Below are 20,188 nucleotides of genomic sequence, written 5' to 3'. Positions count from 1 at the left end.
GCAGGTAGAGGAGGGAGAGCGAGAGATAACTAATGTAGAGGAGGAAGAGAGAGAGAGATGACGAAGGTAGATGAGAGAGAGAGATGACTAATGTAGAGGAGGGAGAGAGAGAGATGATGCAAGTAGAGGAGGGATAGAAAGAATAAGAGAGAGAGAGAGAGAGAGAGAGATTGCTTCCTTACGCTGGGTCATCTTCCTGTCGTCTGTGCTGTGTATCTTCTTGCCGTTGTGGTACCAGGCGATGGTGGGGTAGGGCAGGCCTGCCACCTTACACTTTAGCACCGCCTCCTTCCCCTCGATCATCTCCAGGTCAGCCAGCGGCTTGACGAAGTCAGGCATGGTCCTCTGCTCCTGCTCCACCTCGCTCTCCAGAACCTCCGGCTCCTCAGCGATGGAAGGCATCTTCTCCAGCTTCGCCCTGGAGAGAAGAAGGAAGCAAATAGAATGAGAGACCGAAGGAAAGGGAAATACAGAAGAGAAGACAATGAAACACTCCTATTATTTGTTTTTAGATCACTGAGATGAGGAGAAGAAGCCACTTCAGACTAGTGGGATCACCCCACGTCTATGGTTTTCCCCGTACATGTGAGAAGAGATAGCGGGCCGCGGTTCCTGCATGTAGAGTTCGGCTGTGGACTCCGCCTTTCCGTGTGCGTTCTTAGCGACGGCTGTGTAGAAGCCCTCCGTGTCACTGCTGACGTGGGTGATGACCAATGAGTAACGGCCTCCTTCCTGCAGGAGACGCACATTCTCACTCTCCTCCACCGGGTTCTCTGGATGGAGATAAACACAATATGGTAGATTCATAAAGAGTCAACTAATGGGGTAACAAAGAGACATTACGAGCCATACTAGCCTACATTACCAATTTGCTGTCCATTCTGTACCAATAGGAAATACAGTACATTTCTAAGAGAGATACTTACCGAAATGGTTCCAGGTAACGATGGGAGGTGGGGACCCGCTGACCTTGCAGTCAAAACGGGCGGTGCGACCCTCTATGACCTCCAGGATGTCCAGCTTGCGGGTGAACAGGGGCTCCCTGGAGGGAGTGACCTTTAGATGGGCACTGGAGGTCAACTCCTCTGGAACAGGAAGGAAAACCACCAGCAATTACATACATTTTTATAAGTAGTTTATAGACAATAGGTGATTTACAATTATTATTTTTTTAAAGAGGTTTTAACTCATTGGCTGAAATTGTGTGAACATCATTTTTGGTTCTTGCCAAATAGTGTGGCTGTATCATTACATTACTTACAACAGCAGCAATTCATTACTGTCGTATAAACCCATTATTTGGCAAGGAAGTTTTCTTTCTGGAGTTGTCATTTACCTTTGGCAGTGCTCAGCTTGCAGGTGTAGGTTCCACTGTCGTCTTCATGTACTGAGTTTAACAGCAGCCGGCACCTGTAATAGAAATCCCCTCTGTCAGCTGCCTGGACCTTATTACACGCTCCATGAGCTAACACTGCCTCACATCCACTTGTGTGGGCTGTTTCTTTCATTAGAAAAAGTGAATGTCCATTCACAGTTTGCTTATGGATGAAATGTTGTTGTATCAGAAATTTAATTTTGAAGGCCCCCCCATATTGCTCTGACAAACCATCCAATCTACTCAGATCAGAGTGGATGAAGGAGAAAGGGGCATGGAAAGGAAATCACTTAAAGATTTGAGACACACCCTCTATCGCTCTCATCCATTCAATCAAGGGAAAGGGAAGGAATTCACTGAAAAGCATTGAGGCACCTTTCCCTTTCATAGTGTCTAGGCCAGGGCACTCCAACCCTGTTCCTGGAGAGCTACCCTCCTGTAGGGTTTCACTCCAACCCTGTTCATGGAGAGCTACCCTCCTGTAGGTTTTCACTCCAACCCTGTTCCTGGAGAGCTACCCTCCTGTAGGGTTTCACTCCAACCCTGTTCCTGGAGAGCTACCCTCCTGTAGGGTTTCACTCCAACCCTGTTCATGGAGAGCTACCCTCCTGTAGGTTTTCACTCCAACCCTGTTCATGGAGAGCTACCCTCCTGTAGGGTTTCACTCCAACCCTGATCATGGAGAGTTTCCTGTAGGGTTTCACTCCAACCCTGTTCAACCCCTCCTGTAGGGTTTCACTGGTTCCTGAGAGCTACCCTCCTGTAGGTTTCACTCCAACCCTGTTCCTGGAGAGCTTTCACCCTGCCTGTAGGGGTTTCACTCCAACCCTGTTCATGGAGAGTTACCCTCCTGTAGGTTTCACTCCAACCCTGCTCATGGAGAGCTAATGTCACCCTGGATGGGTTTCAGTCGAGTTACCCTCCTGTAGGGTTTCACTCCAACCCTGTTCCTGTTCCTGAGTTTAGGAAAATACATACAAACTACCCTCACTCATGGACAGAACAGAAATGTATGCCAGAGGGTTAAATAAGGAACATGATATGGGAATTGAAACCAGGTGTGTGTAATACAACCCTGTTCCTGGTTCATGGAGAGCTGTAGGTTTTCACTCCAACCCTGTTCCTGGGGAGACCCTCTTGTAGCACTAACCCTGTTCTGGGTTTTTTTCACTCCAACCCTGTTCATGGAGAGCCCTACCCTCCTGTAGAGTTCCTGGAGAGCTACCCTCCTGTAGTTCCTGGAGAGCTAGCTACCCTCCTGTAGTTTTCACTCCAACCCTGTTCATGGAGAGCTACCCTCCTGTAGGTTTTCACTCCAACCCTGTTCATGGAGAGTTACCCTCCTGTAGGGTTTCACTCCAACCCTGCTCATGGAGAGCTACCCTCCTGTAGGGTTTCACTCCAACCCCAATTGTAACAAACCTGATGCAGCATATCAACCAGCTACTTATTAGAATCAGGTGCACTAGATTAGGGTTGGAGCGATAGCAGGGTTGGAGAGCCTTGGTCTAGTCTTACCCACCTCTTCCCGTTAAAGGTCATCTTGCAGTTGAGCAGTGCCGGCTGAACCAGTTTCCCATTGGACAACCAGTCTACCTCCACATCCAGAGGCCCGGTCATGTGACACTCAAACATGGCCGACTCTCCGGCCGTCACCGCCACGTCTCGCACCTCTCTGATGATGGCCAGGGCTTCCTGTGCCGGGGAGGCTGGGGAAAAGACAGGGAGAGACCAACACAGATCTGTTACTGTTGCAGCTAGAAACACAAGCATTTTGCTGCACCTGCGATAACAATACACTTTGATTTGATTTTGAGCTTTTTCCAAATGTAGCTGGCACCAACCCTAATGGTCAGTCACTGACGTTGGTCTTGTGGATTGTGGAGTGATCTCTACCTTTGACCTCTAGTTTGCATTCGCTCTGCTTGGTTCCGTATTCGTTGATGATCTTGCAGGTGTAGAGTCCTGCATCAGATCTCTGTGCTGAAGTTATGATGATTTCACTGCTGCCGTCCTCTGTCTCACGCACAATGAATCTTCCATTGGTTTTTAAGGTCACTTTGTCCTTCAACCTAGGTGATAAAAACAGGCACATTCTGAGCTCTTGCAAAAGCAAACGAGAGAAAGGCATGACAAACTGTACTGAAACACACTGAATACTGTATTCTTACCAGTACACCATAGGTTTAGGCTGTCCTCTGACTTTGACAGACATGGTAACCTCCTGTCCCTCTGTCACACCGTGGTCATTCAGTGCTGCCTATCAAACCAAAAGACTAAGACTGTCTAAAAGCCGGTACATTGAATACTCAATCTCCCTTAGACTATTGAGATGCCCCCTGAATCTTCTTTACCTGAAAGGAGGGAGGATCTTTGAAGAAGGCGTATTTAGACTGTGGCCCCACCCCTCGTGAGGGTGGTTCTCCAATCTCCATGACCTCCTCCAGGGGGCTCAGGTACTCCTCGTCTGATTGAAGGGGACTCGTGACCTCCACCAGGGGCAAGCTGCTCGGCTTCCCACCATGCACCTGGGTCAGCTCTGGAGTAACAACATAATACTTGTTTATCATATACTGTATCATTTGAATGTATTTTAAGGGTGTCCCCACCAGAGGAGGCCGGTGGGAGGAGCTATAAGAGGACAGGGCTCATTGTAATGGTTGTAATGGAACTGTATCAAACACATCAAACATATGGAAACCACGTTTGACTCATCTGCATTAATTCCATTCCAACCATTACAATGTGCCCATTTCCCATTTTCCTCCTCCCACCAGCCTCCACTGGTCCCTACAAAATGGTGCCCCGTGTGAGCACGATCCTTTACATTATCAAAATGAACAGAACAAGCACATTGTCCTGTCTATGCAACACAGAGCGAGGCAGGGTAATAAAAATGAATTTTGTAATATAGATCAAACATTACTCACAATAATTCCACAAAGACGTTTATGGAACAGCCCGATATGGCAAAGTAGTTAACAAAATGGACACATTGTAACTTGATAGTGTTTGTGAGGCATAAAGCTCAGAGAATGTAGCAATAAGCATTAACTGAATTGCTAGAATATTCAAAATGAGCTTCCCAACAAGCAGCGTATGAGTGCTCCACTGTCTCCTGTTCTGCTTGTGTGTTGCTCTACTTGTATCACCATGGTGACAAGAGTGTTTGAAGAGATGAGCGATTTGGCTGGAGCGATGGAGACACACACACACACACACACACACATTGCTGAGGGATCCTTTGAAGTGACCAGTGCTGGACAGATAATGGATTAATCCCTGAATCCCTGACCCAATCATTCTGTGAGACTAGCCCAGCGACACAGGAGACACACTGTCTCCACCACCAGCCTCTCCACAAGTCACAGTTCATTCAGCTCCACAGAGGAACCATAGTATTGTAGCAGCCACCTCTTTACAAAACCATGGGCTCCAGAATTCAATTTCACTGGCAAGATAAACAGACAATGTTCTGACAATAGAACGAGAACAATCGACAAAAACTATAGATAAACTATGAAAAGTTTCTCTCATGTTAGGAAAAAGAACAGGGTAGCTTAGTATATATAGAAACTGCTTGCTTCGATTTCTTGGCCACACATGAAGAGATAAAGTGATCAACATCACAGAGACAAAAGCTAAACAAGGAAATCTGCAGAAAGAACAGAGGACATACAGGCATTCTAGATATTTAGAGGTCTTAGAACCAGAAATGAATGAGTAAACAAGTGAAAACCCTTTGATGTTAAAATGTTCCAATTTCTTCTAACTATGCCTAAGAAGTTTCAGATGTGGAGATCGAGGACTCACCTCAGAAGTTACATGTCTGAGTCGAGCCTGTGCACAGACAACCAGCACCAGCTTTATTCCTGTAATGCTGCCAACGTTTACACAAATGCTGCATGAAGCAAGACTTCTAGCCTGCTGCTAATAATCTACAAATTCAATCTCATCCACCTCTCCCTCTCTCCCTCACTTTCCTCCTTCTTCTTCAGCTCAAAATTCTCTTTTCCTCCTCTCTGTCCTCCAGCAATATTATATCAACCCACATTCCCTGTAGCCTAAAGGTTTTGATACATAAAAAACTGATCAAATCAAGTCAGACTGCAATATTGCAGTATTTATGTGATTCATAAACACCAAAGACTTTTGGAAAGCATCTCATATTGTGGGTATATACTCCAGTTGCAAAAACTCAGCATTTGATGTACGTGGGTTAAATTCAGACGTTTAATACCCTAAATCTCCTCTAATACACGACCGTATAAATCCCAACTTGATGCGCCAAAATCCTCACCCACCCCACAGAACCATAGCAACATGACTCATAATCTCGTTGTGCATGAGTTTGGCAATTCCCCTGACTCGTATCATCGCAGATAAAGAAAGGGTCTGTGATCGTAACATTAATCTCACACTGGGACATTACAACAGACCGCCATTGAGAACAAGAGGCTGCTATAAATACCTAGTGGTAGCCTCCACTGGCCTAATATGGCCAAGCAGGCCTGGACGCTGAGCTAGTGCCAGAAAACTACAGCAGTAGCGTTCACTGTACAGGGTAACACTGTGCAGAGACATTACAGGCCTGGATAAAGAGCTTGTGGCACATTCAAAGGAAGTTTAAATAGTTTGGCTTCCTCAAAAGATATGGAAGGAGTGGCTCTAAGAGAGCGAGAGACATTTATGAGCATATTGTATGTATATTGGATTGTCACAGAGATCTGTGTGTTTCCGTTTGAGGTAATAATTGTATCATTGCAGCCATTACTCAAGTGACTGCAAAGGACTGTGGTTGTATTTTGATTTGATGCAGGAGTGGTACTGTTTGTCTGCATTGAGAGCTGTGATGTGATTTATCTTTTTATATAACCACAATTCTAACTATTGACTATTGACCGAACCAACAGACATCTCAGCTAATAATACACAAACTAAAGTTTTATGTCCAAGAGGAATACTCATTCTGTTGACAAAGACTAATCCCCAGTTTTGAACATCCGCCTAACTGACTGAAAACCCGGGGACCTTTAGTGACTGGCAGTCAAGTCTTTGTTTTGAAATTCACCAGGGGACCCAAATGTCTTTCACAAATTATGAGTTGCCATGGCAACTATCTGTGAATGGAGCTTGTGCTAGGGATGGGATGCCCCTTTGTAGTTATGAAGACAAAATGTCAGAGCAGAGCTGGCAGGGGATTAGGATGGGGAGTTGTGGTGTTTTCGTGTGTGTGTGCATGTGTCTGTGTGCCTGTCTGTGTATGTGTCTGGTCTGTGTGTGTGTGTGTGTGTGTGTGTGTGTGTGTGTGTGTGTGTGTGTGTGTGTGTGTGTGTGTGTGTGTGTGTGTGTGTGTGTGTCCCAGACAAAAAAATTGTGTGCCTTTAATTCCTAGTTAATTGATCAACTAGAATGTATGGCCTTCTGTGTTCATGCCTGTGTGAGTGTGTCAGCCTGTAACCCCGCTCACCTGATTTGATGTAGAGCGTGGCGTTGCAGGATGCTTTCCCGGCCGCGTTGACAGCGGTGACGCAGTATGTCCCAGCGTCTCCAGACCTCATCTGGGTTATCAGTAGGGAGTGCTGCTCCCCCTCAGCCCTGACCACATGAGACGGGCTGCTCCTTATCAGAACGTTACTCTTCTTCCAAGTCACTGCATTCCAAGGGGTCACACACAAAGACACATCTCAGACCACGCTCAGACAACTTAATCACAGTCCCTTCCCCTGTGTCTAGGTGCAGAATGATGTGTGGCCCCTAAGCACCAATCCAAGGTCAGTTTGACATACAGGAAATATTCAGACCCCTTCCCTTCGTCCAGATTTTCTGACATTACAGCCTTATTCTAAAATAGATTTTTGTTTAAATAATATTCATCAATCTACACACAATACCCCATAATGACAAAGTGAAAAGAGGTTTTTAGAAATTTTATCAAATATATTGAAAATTTAAAACAGAAATATCTTATTTAAAAGTATTCAGACCATTTGCTATGAGACTCGGAAATGAGCTCAGGTGCATTTTCCATTGATCATCATTGAAATGTTTCTATAACTTGATTGTCCACCTGTGATAAATTCAATTGATTGGGCATGATTTGGAAAGGCACACACCTGTCTTTATAAGTTGACAGTGCATGTCAGAGCTAAAACCAAGCCATGAGGTCAAAAGAGTTGTCTGTGGAGCTCCAAGGCAGGATTGTGTCGAGGCACAGATCTGGGGAAGGGTACCAAACAATTTCTGCAGCATTGAAGGTCCCCAAGAACACAGTGACCTACATTATTCTTAAATTAAAGAAGTTTGGAACCACCAAGACTCTCCTCAAGCTGGCCGCCCGGCCAAACTGAGCAATCGGGGGAGAAGGTCCTTGGTCAGGACCAAGAAACCGATGGTCACTCTGGCAGAGTTCCAGAGTTCCTCTGTGGAGATGGGAGAACCTTCCAGAAGGACAACCATCTCTGCAGCACATGAAAGGGCACATGACAATCTAATCTGTCAGAAAGATATCAGTTTGTCTCTGTGAATGGTTTGTCCTCTGACAAATCAACTGTAAATTTCGGTGTTCCTCAAGGTTCCGTTTTAGGACCACTATTGTTTTCACTATATATTTTACCTCTTTCGGATGTCATTCGAAAACATAATGTTAACTTTCACTGCTATGCGGATGACACACAGCTGTACATTTCAATGAAACATGGTGAAGCCCCAAAATTGCCCTCACGAGAAGCATGTGTTTCAGACATAAGGAAGTGGATGGCTGCAAACTTTCTACTTTTAAACTCGGACAAAACACAGATGCTTGTTCTAGGTCCCAAGAAACAAAGAGATCTTCTGTTGAATCTGACAATTAATCTTAATGGTTGTACAGTCGTCTCAAATAAAACTGTGAAGGACCTCAGCGTTACTCTGGACCCTGATCTCTCTTTTGAAGAACATATCAAGACTGTTTCAAGGACAGCTTTTTACCATCTACGTAGCATTGCAAAAATCAGAAACTTTCTGTCCAAAAATGATGCAGAAAAATTAATCCATGCTTTTGTCACTTCTAGATTAGACTATTGCAATGCTCTACTTTCCGGCTACCCGGATAAGCACTAAATAAACTTCAGTTAGTGCTAAATTCGGCTGCTAGAATCCTGACTAGAACCCAAAAATTTGATAATATTACTCCAGTGCTAGCCCCCTACACTGGCTTCCTGTCAAGGCAAGGGCTGATTTCAAGATTTTACTGCTAACCTACAAAGCATTACATGGGCTTGCTCCTACCTATCTCTCTGATTTGGTCCTGCCGTACATTTCTACACGTACGCTACGGTCACAAGATGCAGGCCTCCTAATTGTCCCTAGAATTTCTAAGCAAACAGCTGGAGGCAGGGCTTTCTCCTATAGAGCTCCATTTTTATGGAATGGTCTGCCTACCCATGTGAGAGACACAAACTCGGTCTCAACCTTTAAGTCTTTACTGAAGACTCATCTCTTCAGTGGGTCATATGATTGAGTGTAGTCTGGCCCAGGAGTGTGAAGGTGAACGGAAAGGCTCTGGAGCAACGAACCGCCCTTGCTGTCTCTGCCTGGCCGGTTCCCCTCTTTCCACTGGGATTCTCTGCCTCTAACCCTATTACAGGGGCTGAGTCACTGGCTTACTAGGGCTCTTTCATACCGTCCCTAGGAGGGGTGTGTCACTTGAGTGGGTTGATTCACTGATGTGATCTTCCTGTCTGGGTTGGCGCCCCCCCTTGGGTTGTGCCGTGGCGGAGAACTTTGTGGGCTATACTCGGCCTTGTCTCAGGATGGTAAGTTGGTGGTTGAAGATATCCCTCTAGTGGTGTGGGCGCTGTGCTTTGGAAAAGTGGGCGGGGTTATATCCTTCCTGTTTGGCCCTGTCCGGGGGTGTCCTCGGATGGAGCCACAGTGTCTCCTGACCCCTCCTGTCTCAGCCTCCAGTATTTATGCTGCAGTAGTTTATGTGTCGGGGGGCTAGGGTCAGTTTGTTATATCTGGAGTACTTCTCCTGTCCTATCCGGTGTCCTGTGTGAATTTAAGTATGCTCTCTCTAATTCTCTCTTTCTCTCTTTCTTTCTCTCTCTCAGAGGACCTGAACCCTAGGACTATGCCTCAGGACTACCTGACATGATGACTCCTTGCTGCCCCCAATCCACCTGGCCATGCTGCTGCTCCAGTTTCAACTGTTCTGCCTGTGATTATTATTATTTGACCATGCTGGTCATTTATGAACATTTGAACATCTTGGCCATGTTCTGTTACAATCTCCACCCGGCACAGCCAGAAGAGGACTGGCCACCCCACATAGCCTGGTTCCTCTCTAGGTTTCTTCCTAGGTTTTGGCCTTTCTAGGGAGTTTTTCCTAGCCACCGTGCTTCTACGCCTGCATTGCTTGCTGTTTGGGGTTTTAGGCTGGATTTCTGTACAGCATTTTGAGATATCAGCTGATGTACGAAGGGCTATATGATTTGATTTGATTTGATGACAGCCCGCTTGGAAAAAGCCACCTAAAGGACACTCAGACCATTAGAAACAAGATTCTCTGGTCTGATGTAACCAAGATTGAACTCTTTGGCCTGAATGCCAAGCGTCACGTCTGGAGGAAACCTGGCACCATCCCTACATGTACGTTGAAGCATGGTGGTGGCAGCAACATGCTGTGGGAATGATTTTCTGGGGCATGGACAGAGAGACTAGTCAGGATCGAGGGGAAAATGAACAGAGCAAAGTACAGGGAGATCCTTGATGAAAACCTGCTCCAGAGCGCTCAGAACCTCAGACTGGGGCAAAGGTTCACCTTCCAACAGGACAGCGACCCTAAACACACAGCCTAGACAATGCAGGAGTGGCTTCAGGACAAGTCTCTGAATGTCCTTGAGTTGAGTGACTCAGCCAGAGCCTCGACTTGAACCAAATCGAACATCCCTGGAGATACCTGAAAATAGCTGTGCAGTGACGCTCCACATCCAAACAGACAGAGCTTGAGAGGATCTGCAAAGAAGAATGGGAGGAACTCCCCAAATACAGGTGTGCTAAGCTTGTGTCGTCATTTTTAAAATATATTTTATTTCACCTTTATTTAACCAGGTAGGCCAGTTGAGAACAAGTTCTCATTTACAACTGCGACCTGGCCAAGATAGAGCAAAGCAGTGCTACACAAACAACACAGAGTTACACATGGAATAAATTAAATGTACAGTCAATAACACAATGGAAAAGTCTATATACAGTGTGTGCAAATGAAATAAGATTAGGGAGGTAAGGCAATAAATAGGCCACAGTGGCGAAATAATCACAATTTAGTAATTAAACACTGAAGTGATAGATGTGCAGAAGATGAATGTGCAAGTAGAGATACTGGGGTGCAAAGGAGCAAAAAAATAAAAAATAATATGGGGATGAGGTAGTTGGGTGGGCTATTTACAGATGGGCTATGATAAAGTGTAATGATCTGTAAGCTGTTCTGACAGCTGGTGCTTAAAGTTAGTGAGCGAGATATGAGTCTCCAGCTTCAGTGAGTTTTGCAATTCGTTCCAGCCAGTCATTTGCAGCAGAGAACTGGAAGGAAAGGCGACCAAAAAAATTGTTGGCTTTGGGGGTGACCAGTGAAATATACCTGCTGGAGCGCTTGCTACGGGTGGGTGCTGCTATGGTGACCAGTGAGCTGAGATAAGGCGGGGCTTTACCGAGCAAAGACTTATAGATGACCTGGAGCCAGTGGGTTTGGCGACGAATATGAAGCAAGGGCCAGCCAACAAGAGCATACAGGTCGCAGTGGTGGGTGTATATGGGGCCCAAGAAGACTCAAGGCTGTAATCACAGCCAAAGGTGCTTCAACAAAGTACAGAGTAAAGGGTCTGAACACTAATGTAAATGTGATATTTTCATTTTCAATTTTTAACAAATTTGCAAAAATTTCTGAAAACCAGTTTTTGCTTTGTCATTATGGGTTATTGTGTCTATTGTGTGAAAAAACGGTTTAATCCAATAAGGCTGTAACGTAACAAAATGTGGAAAAAGTCAAGAGGTCTGAATACTTTCAGAAATCATTGTATTACCTCATCATGGTCCAAATGTGTTTGGGAAAGGCAAAAGCTGACCCCAGAGCTTTGCTTAACCTCTACCTGGAGATGACCTACCTATTGGGAGGGGGCTGCCAGTGATGACACATTTGAGCAGGACCTCAGAGCCAGAGGTGGCGATGGTGTCCCCCAGGGGCCTCTCAAACGCTGGTTTCTCAGCTGGCCCCTCATCTGCCGACATGTAAGAGTCATCTGAATCGTCTCCTACAACAGAAAGGCAGGAGCTGTATTACTTTCCTTCTATACTGTAGATATTAATCTATTTAGGACGGTAGCACATTAATGTCTAGCTGATGTGTCGCCCAGTGGATACCTGCAATTCAGTGTCCTACCTGTCTCAGGAGACATAGGCTGACTTTCCCAAGACTTTCCCGAGACTTTTCCCTTCTTCTGAGTCTTGGAAGTCCTGCCCTCCTTCTTCCCTGCTCTTCTCGTCTTTTCTCTCTCTCTTTCTCTCCAGCCTCCTCCTCTTCCATTTCCATGAGCTCGTCCTCCACCAGGATGGTAGGAATGGTCATCTTCAGCACGGGAGACGTTCCCCGGCTCTCCCTTCCATCTCTTCGTTAGAGGGCTGATGGAAGGGGTGGAGATCGGGGTGGGGGACAGCCGTGGGGGCTTAGGGGGATAGGCAGAGGCTGGCTCTTTGGCATTGGTCGGTGATGGTCCTCCCTGCATGGTGGGGCTTGGAGACCTGGGGCTTGGAGACCTGGGGTGGTGTAGAGGTTTCTCAAGCTCTTTAGGAGAGGAAGGCCCTTTGGGGTAGGTAGGCGGTGTTCTTTGTGTGGTAGGGTTTGGAGACCCGGGGTGGTCCATCCTGGGTGGAGGCTGCTCCAGCTCTTTATCAGCCAAAGGCCCTTTGGGTGTTGGAGATACAGGTGGTTGTTCCTCGGCTGTGTGTGGAGGCTTCACCGCTGTGGGAGAGCTCCGAAGACCTTCCCTGTGTCAAATGCATTATGTAATGTTGGCACAGAAAATAGAATAGAATGGAATTATGTCATTTATATCTGTAATGTGTGTGTACATATATCACTATTGAGCTGTCAGACTAGTGGCACACAGGCACACATGAACTCACAAATCGACCAACACAAAAACACACACACAATGTTAATGGATCATCTCAGCCTACCTGGTTGGGCTTTTCCGCGTGACTCTTGATGAGGGTGATCGTTGTCCTGGTAACTGGTTAACCAGTACTGTCTCCATGGAAACAGAGCCTTTCCCCACACTTTTAGACTCAGACGGCTGAGCTGACGCTGAAGCTGAATCATGCTGCTCCCGTTGAGGAACATTCCTTTGATCTGTCAGACCCTTCTCATGGGATTGGGATGATTTTCGGGATGAAACACTCTCTTCAATGCTCTTCCCTAATAGTCCTCTCTCCTCCAGGATCTTCTCCCTCTCTTCCAGCTTCTTGACCACCTGAGGGGGAATGGGCTCCAGCTCCCCACAGACTGTCTCTCCATCTGGGGCAACTGCTCGGTGGAGTAGGCCTTCTTCAGGTTTGGCCTCCCCACCAGCTTCTTGATCCTGGCCAGCTCCTCTGTGAACTTGTTCTGGAAGCTCTGGACCCTCTGCTGGTAGCTTGGTTTGTCCTCCAGAGACGAGGCCCTCTTCTTTCCGAACGTGGAGCGCCTCGAGGCCGCGGCATCCGGCTGGCTTGTCCCCTCCTCTTTGGAGACCCCCTCCAGATCGCAGGATGCCGCCCGGCCGAAAGAGCGCCCAGATCTGACCCCCGCACTCACCTCACTCACCTTTTGTTCAAACTCCTTGATCTTGTCAAAGATCTTGGGTGCGGCGCGGACCAGTTTGGGTGTCTTGCCACCACTGCTGCCGCTGCTTGAAGTATGGGAGGAGGCTCCTGAAAACACCCCTGGGAGTTTGTTTTTGACCACAGCTCCTCCTAGGGAAGGGTCTTGGGTGCTGTGTGAGATGACACTGTTCTTATGGGAGCTGAGAGATGTTGTGGGTTGGGATACAGTTTGACTGGACTGGGGTGAGGCAGGACTGAAGGATGGGCCTGTTTGGGTTTGGGGGAGAGAAGGAGATGGGATCCTGGAAGATGGGGGTTTTAGGGAAATGGAAAGTTAGACGTATAAAGAAGGGACAAGGAGAGGCCCAGGTTTTTGGAAGAGGAAGAAAATCCATTGGATGTTTGTGTGCCCAGTAGAGGATATATATGTGTGTGTGTGTGTGTGTGTGTGTGTGTGTGTCTACGTAAATTAGTGTCCACTGCTTTATGAAATAGTAATACTGTTTATAGTCAATATAATTTGAGTGTTGATTTCTCATCAGGACAGAGGTACCTTTCACAAATAAACAGAACATGGAATGGCCATAAATGAAGTGATTTTAGCACAAATAACACTTCACTTATATGGACACAAATCTCAATACACTATAGTAGATAATGCATGGGTCTAACACAACATGTGTAGGAGCCAAATAGATCATATTGTATATTTCGTTTCAATTCATGATCCCTGTCAAGTGTATGTTCCCCCTCTACAGGCCAATGGAGAATACAGATAGAAGTCATTCAAGCTCCAAGGCCTACTGGGAGTGACTGGAATGGCAGGACACAGGCTTTTGCCCAGACCAGACCATGAATGAATGGTCAATGTTACCATGTTGCAGTGACACATAGAGAAATAATATGAGCGCTGTATGAATTCATCTAATACTAACTCTTCCAACATAACCAGGAAAGACCCCTATTCATCAACTATGAAAACAATCACACATGCCGTTGACACACACACCTCTCATGTTAGCTGGACACACAGTCAGTTTAGTTGGGATGAAACTAGCTCGCAAAGACATGCAGACAAACATCAGCTTTGATTCACACTTCCATTCATGCGTGTGACACCAACGCTATGAAGATATCCAGGATTATCTGACGGTAATGCAAGTAGAACACGGGAAACCATTTGGTCAATATACATGGCATGCAGCAAAAACCCAGGGAAACCGAAGGCTTCAGTGGTACTTTTTGATATCATAATAAAATAGAACCAAGCTCAAGACAGAACTGAACACAGCTGGAAAATGTCACGGCATGAAGACAAAGGAAGGTATGATTTAACAAACAGAAATAATATACTATCGGAAGCAATGATGATAAAAAACTAAAAGGCAAGGACACAAACGGAAATTTAAAATACATTATCAATTCTATAGAAAATATGAAATCTTTGGGAATAAATGGATCTTGGAAAATCATGATGTGTAATATAATATTGTGTGTTTGTTGTATCTGTTAAAGTTGGGAAATTGGTTTGGAGGCCACTCTTTTTCTAATCAGTGAAAAGAAGAAGTTGTTCCTATAAAGGCATGGAAAACGTTCTTCCCCTGTAGAGGCTGAACATGCTTCCATAGTAGTCACTTCCTACAGACACACTTTCCTCTGACCCCAGCATGGGTTGGTTAGTGCGAGCCAGGTTAGCATGTGACGCCCGGATCAAGGGCTCCACACCCAGGTGTCTGACTAGGGCCCCTGGCCCCCCATCGGTCCCGCCGCAGAGAGCTTGCCTGCCGGGGTGTGTTGGGTCCTGGGCCCCTGGGGGTCGTGAGCCCAAAGCCAGGAGCTCCCTCTCCACCACTGGGTCATGGCCCCCAGGAAGGGTGGCCCTCCGGTCAGGGCTGGAGTCCATCATCCTACATCCTTCACCTGCAGGGACAGAGGACAGGGGTCAGGGGTCAGTCTGGAGATGGAGACTTAGAGAATAATGTGGATTAGAGAGAGAGAAATTAAGGAATAAAGGAGAGGAGAGAGGGGGGGAAGAGAAGGAGAGAGCATGAGAGACAGGGAGAGGGAGCGAGAGAGAGGGAGAGAGACAGAGAGAGGAGAGACAGAGACAGACAGAGAAAGAGAGACAGAGAGAGAGAGAGAGAGAGAGAGAGACAGAGAGAGAGACACAGAGAGACAGAGAAAGAGAGAGAGAGAGAGGAGAGACAGAGAGAGAGAGAGAGGAGAGACAGAGAGAGAGAGACAGAGAAAGAGAGACAGAGAGAGAGAGGACAGAGGGACACAGAGAGACAGAGAAAGAGAGACACAGAGAGAGACAGAGAGAGAGAGAGAGACAGAGAGAGAGAGAGAGAGAGAGAGAGAGAGAGGTGGAGGGAGACAAGCACTAGAGGAATGTCTAAACCAACAAAGATGATTGATTAAGTAGAGAGGGGAAGGAAAGAATAAGAAGAAGGAAATAAGTAAATGTGTTCCACCCCAAGCCCTGAAACAACCCCTGAGCTCGATCAATCAGATGATTGACATTTTATCGAGTGGAGTGGAGACAGAAATGCGTCGGCAGCTGAAAGAACTTGAAGTCAGCAGCTTCCTTTAACGACTAAACCCATTTATTGGGACGAGACTAGAAACGAGGGAAAATAAAGCAAGCAGCATCTCCCACAGCACTGAGGATTCTAAACAGACTCAGCTCCACAGACAAAACACAAATTCAGATCTCTAAAATGCTCAATTTGAGCAAACTGTAGTAGACAGAGGATGGGGCCTACTAATAAAAGCACACAGCCTTCCAAAGTCTTGCCATGCAGATCCTTAAAAGCCTCTCTGGCACTGCGGGGGATTCCCTCTGGCAGTGAGGTGGATCCCCCTGGCAGTGCTTCTCCGGGCGCTCCGGGTGGAAGGAAGGGGAGTGGTCTACTAATCCTCCCACGCAGGTGTGGAACGGGATTTTTTTAAATGAGTCTTCCATTTTCCATGACTCATTCTGAAGCTAATGATGATGAAAGACATTATCCTCACACAACACCTTACTAACCACAAGCATCCTTACTTGTATATGCATTATCGGTTAACAAAAGGTTCTGTTGGAACCAATTAAGATTTTTATTTTTATTTTTAGTGAAATGAATTAAATTATCTGGTGGAATAATTGACATGCATTAGCTACATTATTAGTGAAGATGATTTCTGTGCTGTGCTAAGGGACAGTTATTCGAGGAAATGCAATTTGCGTTGTTATCTGATTGATACTTGGTAATGTATTCAACATCTCACTGCAGGTGGGGCGATGAGTGAAAGCCAAGTCTTTGTGTTGGTTCCTTCGTATGAAAAGAACAAACACTGAATCCCTCCTCCACTCTCATTTGATAGCACCATTCTCTCTCTTCTTCTCTCCTCTTTTGGGAACGACTGCACTCTCGGTCTGTCAACACAAACCTTCGAAAGTGCAAACAGTCTCTTTACAACCGAAAGGAGGACAGAATTCAACATAGATTTGTGCTGCTAGAGGAGTGTATCCATTTTCATGGACTACATTAAGACAGGCTGGTGAACCCTGTTGTAAAGCATCTGCTTTGGTGGCACCGATGAGCACTGTGATACCCCCATAACAAATCATCATCAGTTCCCTATCAAATCCTGTTTCATCTATATTTCCATACACAAAGAGTTGGTGCTGCTAAGTAAAGGGGTGGTTATGATGTGATGTTCACGATGGGGAAATGCTCTGTTTTCTGAAAGCCAGGGCTCTCTATCCAGACCATAACTCTGTAGGGTGGCAGGTGACACAGACAGACAGACAGACAGACAGACAGACAGACAGACAGACAGACAGACAGACAGACAGACAGACAGACAGACAGACAGACAGACAGACAGACAGACAGACAGACAGACAGACAGACAGACAGACAGACAGACAGACAGACAGACAGACAGACAGACAGACAGACAGACAGACAGACAGACAGACAGACAGACAGACAGACAGACAGACAGACAGACAGACAGACAGACAGACAGACAGACAGACAGACAGACAGACAGACAGACAGACAGACAGACAGACAGACAGACAGACAGACAGACAGACAGACAGACAGACAGACAGACAGACAGACAGACAGACAGACAGACAGACAGACAGACAGACAGACAGACAGACAGACAGACAGACAGACAGACAGACAGACAGACAGACAGACAGACAGACAGACAGACAATGCAATGGCTCCAAGAGGTTACCTGGCAGCATGTAGGTCAGAATGTCACATTGTCACACCATTACATCATAGCGTGAAGGATTAAAGGAGTCTGTCACATCATATATACGTTTCATCCAACGAGTAGGGCTTATGCCAACATACACATAGTGCCATAACCGACAGTCACGTTAAAGCCATGCAAACACATTAATTTACTTAGTGCCAGAAGAATTATGCTTATGTCTTAATCCCGGAAACCCGATTTACAGACTTGATTAAGGACAGGGCCTCTAAATCACAGATCATGCTCAAGTTAATGAATTAAGTGAATTACCTGCAGGCACTCTACGGCCAGCCTTGTCCTGGTGCCACCCGCCAGGTCCTTCCTTGGTTTCAATGGGACCTGGGGCTCCGTGGCTTCATCCTCTGTGGTTTCAGAGTCTGAGGGAGGAAGATGAGGAAGAGGACGGTGAGAAGAAACCGAGAGAGGAATAAAACAACAGCTGAGTCTGAGTCACAGTGACAAATGACACTTCATTTTCACTTAGCGACAGAGAGGATAATGGGCAATAGAGTTGAGCCTTGGCAGGTCTCCTTCAGAGGTAATACAAGGGGGAGTCACTGAACCGTGTGATAAAATAATTGATATGTTTAAAGATAATGATTAAATAGTTCTACCCTGAAACGTAACCATCAGGGAGTATAGTTTATGTAGCATGTATAAGGAATAATTAAAGTATTAAACATAAGTCCAACTAGGTTGGACTGGGAGGGAGAGAAATGTGTGTGTGTGTGTGTGTGCCTAAGAAAATACAGAGAACAATTCAACTGTGTTTAAACCGACCTGGCAGGAACTCTGAGAAACTTATGAGGACAGGGAGTACTTCTCAATGTTCCCCTAATCTCAGAGGAATGGAACCGTCGGCTGGGTGTGATACACAGTGGTGAGAACTATAAAACTCACCTACTGTTTGTCTTTATTTGTACTATTTTCTACATTGTAGAATAGTAGTAAGATGTTTGAAATGTATGGAATCATGTAGTAACCAAAAAGTATAAAAAATGGAAATGTCTTTTAGATTCTTCAATGGACTTTGCCTTGAACAGCTTTGCTCTGAATAAACTTCATCTGGATCTTTTTCATAAGCTGAGTCTTTGACTAACTATTATTAAACCCATGGTCTTACAAACCATCTCAGGGGTATTGGTCAGAGCTATTGATTGTCAGTTATTATCATTGGGATTGAAAATTCATCAGTTGAAAAACAAATGATAGATCCATGAAGCCAAATGGGATGGCATCTAGAAATACACCACTGGACTGGTTGAAATACCTTTATAGAAAGCACCCCCACGTTCACACCTCCTAGACTGGCTTCCAGTCTGGAAACACATATGATGAGATCATCCATTCAGCTACTCTGCGTTTCACAAAGGCATGGCGGTTGGAACCAAAAATAAAACATTGGGACTCATCAGACCAATGGACAGATTTTCAACGGTCTAATGTCCATAGCTCATGTTTCTTGGCCCAAGCAAGTTTCTTCTTATTATTGGTGTCCTTTAGTAGTGGTTTCTTTGCAGCAATTCAACCATGAAGGCCTGATCACGCAGTCTCCTCTGAACAGTTGATGTTGAGATGTCTGTTACTTGAACTCTGTGAAGCATTTATTTGTGCTGAAATTTCTGGGGCTGGTAACTTTAATGAACTTATCCTCTGCAGCAGAGGAAACTCTGGGTCTTCTTTTCCTGTGGCGGTCCTCATGAGAGCCAGTTCCATCATAACACTTGATGGTTTAGGCGACTTGCAAAGTTCTTGAAATGTTCCCGAATTGACTGTCCTTCATGTCTTAAAGTAATGATGGACTGTCGTTTATTGCTTATTTGAGTTGTTTCTTGCCAAAATATGGACTTGATCATTTACCAAATAGGTCTATCTTCTGTATATCCCCCTACCTTGTCACAACACAACTGACATATATTTAGATTTTTGGGGGTTATTCTACTATGTAGAAAATAGTAAAAATAAAGAAAAACCCTGGAATGAATTGATGTGTCCAGACTTTTGACTTGCACTCTATCTCTTTAATAGATATTAGCACCCAATATGTACTGTAGCTGTGGCCCTTTATGTGGAGGCCTTGTGCAAATCATCTCAAAGGAGAGAAGTCAATTCAGCGACCTTTGATGAGATCAATAGAGATGTTACAAAGAAGCTGACATTTCTAGGGAACATGTTAAGAAAAAACATGAACCACTTAAGAGAACTAAATGGTGTGTAGTGCAAAACCCTGTGGAAATGTTTGGAATAGAGCAATAGACATATTCAAGAGACAGAGAAATCAAATAGATGGAAAATGATGAAGAAAGAAAGGGAAGAGGAAATGAGTCCAGGCAAACATGGGAGGACCTCATTCACAACAGTATCTTGGCTTGTAGATGTAACAAGAAGGAGAGAGACAGAGACAGAGACAGAGACAGAGACAGAGAGAGGAGAGACAGAGAGAGGAGAGACAGAGACAGAGAGAGAGAGGAGAGAGAGAGAGAGAGAGAGAGAGAGAACAGACAGATGACAACGAGAGCGTGAGAGAAAACAAGACTGGTTTACCATAGCTTTGCTTTCGGCAGGAGCGGAAAACTTCGCTTCCATAGTGGCAGGAAGAGAGGGCAGACGGGAGAGCACAGTTACTATAGAAACCACCATCTCTCTCACCCACACGACCAATCCGCTCCATACCCATTAGAGTCTAAAATCACCAGCCCAACTGCCAAC

At 45.6% G+C, this 20,188-nt stretch overlaps 1 protein-coding gene across 1 annotated transcript in view; it reads right to left on the bottom strand.

Annotated features, from left to right (window-relative positions):
• Positions 1-20,188, bottom strand: part of LOC112267666 (striated muscle preferentially expressed protein kinase-like) — a 59,879-nt gene that overhangs the window by 22,291 nt on the left and 17,400 nt on the right. The window contains 17 exon segments of the mRNA XM_042314038.1: positions 183-418; positions 584-773; positions 927-1,085; positions 1,337-1,410; positions 2,898-3,084; positions 3,272-3,447; positions 3,547-3,635; positions 3,730-3,914; positions 6,846-7,028; positions 11,521-11,667; positions 11,796-12,400; positions 12,593-12,905; positions 12,908-13,550; positions 14,793-15,136; positions 16,019-16,202; positions 17,750-17,856; positions 20,024-20,058. Of these exon segments, the coding sequence (XP_042169972.1) occupies positions 183-418; positions 584-773; positions 927-1,085; positions 1,337-1,410; positions 2,898-3,084; positions 3,272-3,447; positions 3,547-3,635; positions 3,730-3,914; positions 6,846-7,028; positions 11,521-11,667; positions 11,796-12,400; positions 12,593-12,905; positions 12,908-13,550; positions 14,793-15,136; positions 16,019-16,202; positions 17,750-17,856; positions 20,024-20,058 (3,857 nt within the window).

This window comes from Oncorhynchus tshawytscha, unplaced genomic scaffold (genome assembly GCF_018296145.1).
Source record: "Oncorhynchus tshawytscha isolate Ot180627B unplaced genomic scaffold, Otsh_v2.0 Un_contig_1712_pilon_pilon, whole genome shotgun sequence".
Classification (NCBI taxonomy): domain Eukaryota; kingdom Metazoa; phylum Chordata; class Actinopteri; order Salmoniformes; family Salmonidae; genus Oncorhynchus; species Oncorhynchus tshawytscha.
This window is presented reverse-complemented; position numbering and strand designations above follow the sequence as displayed.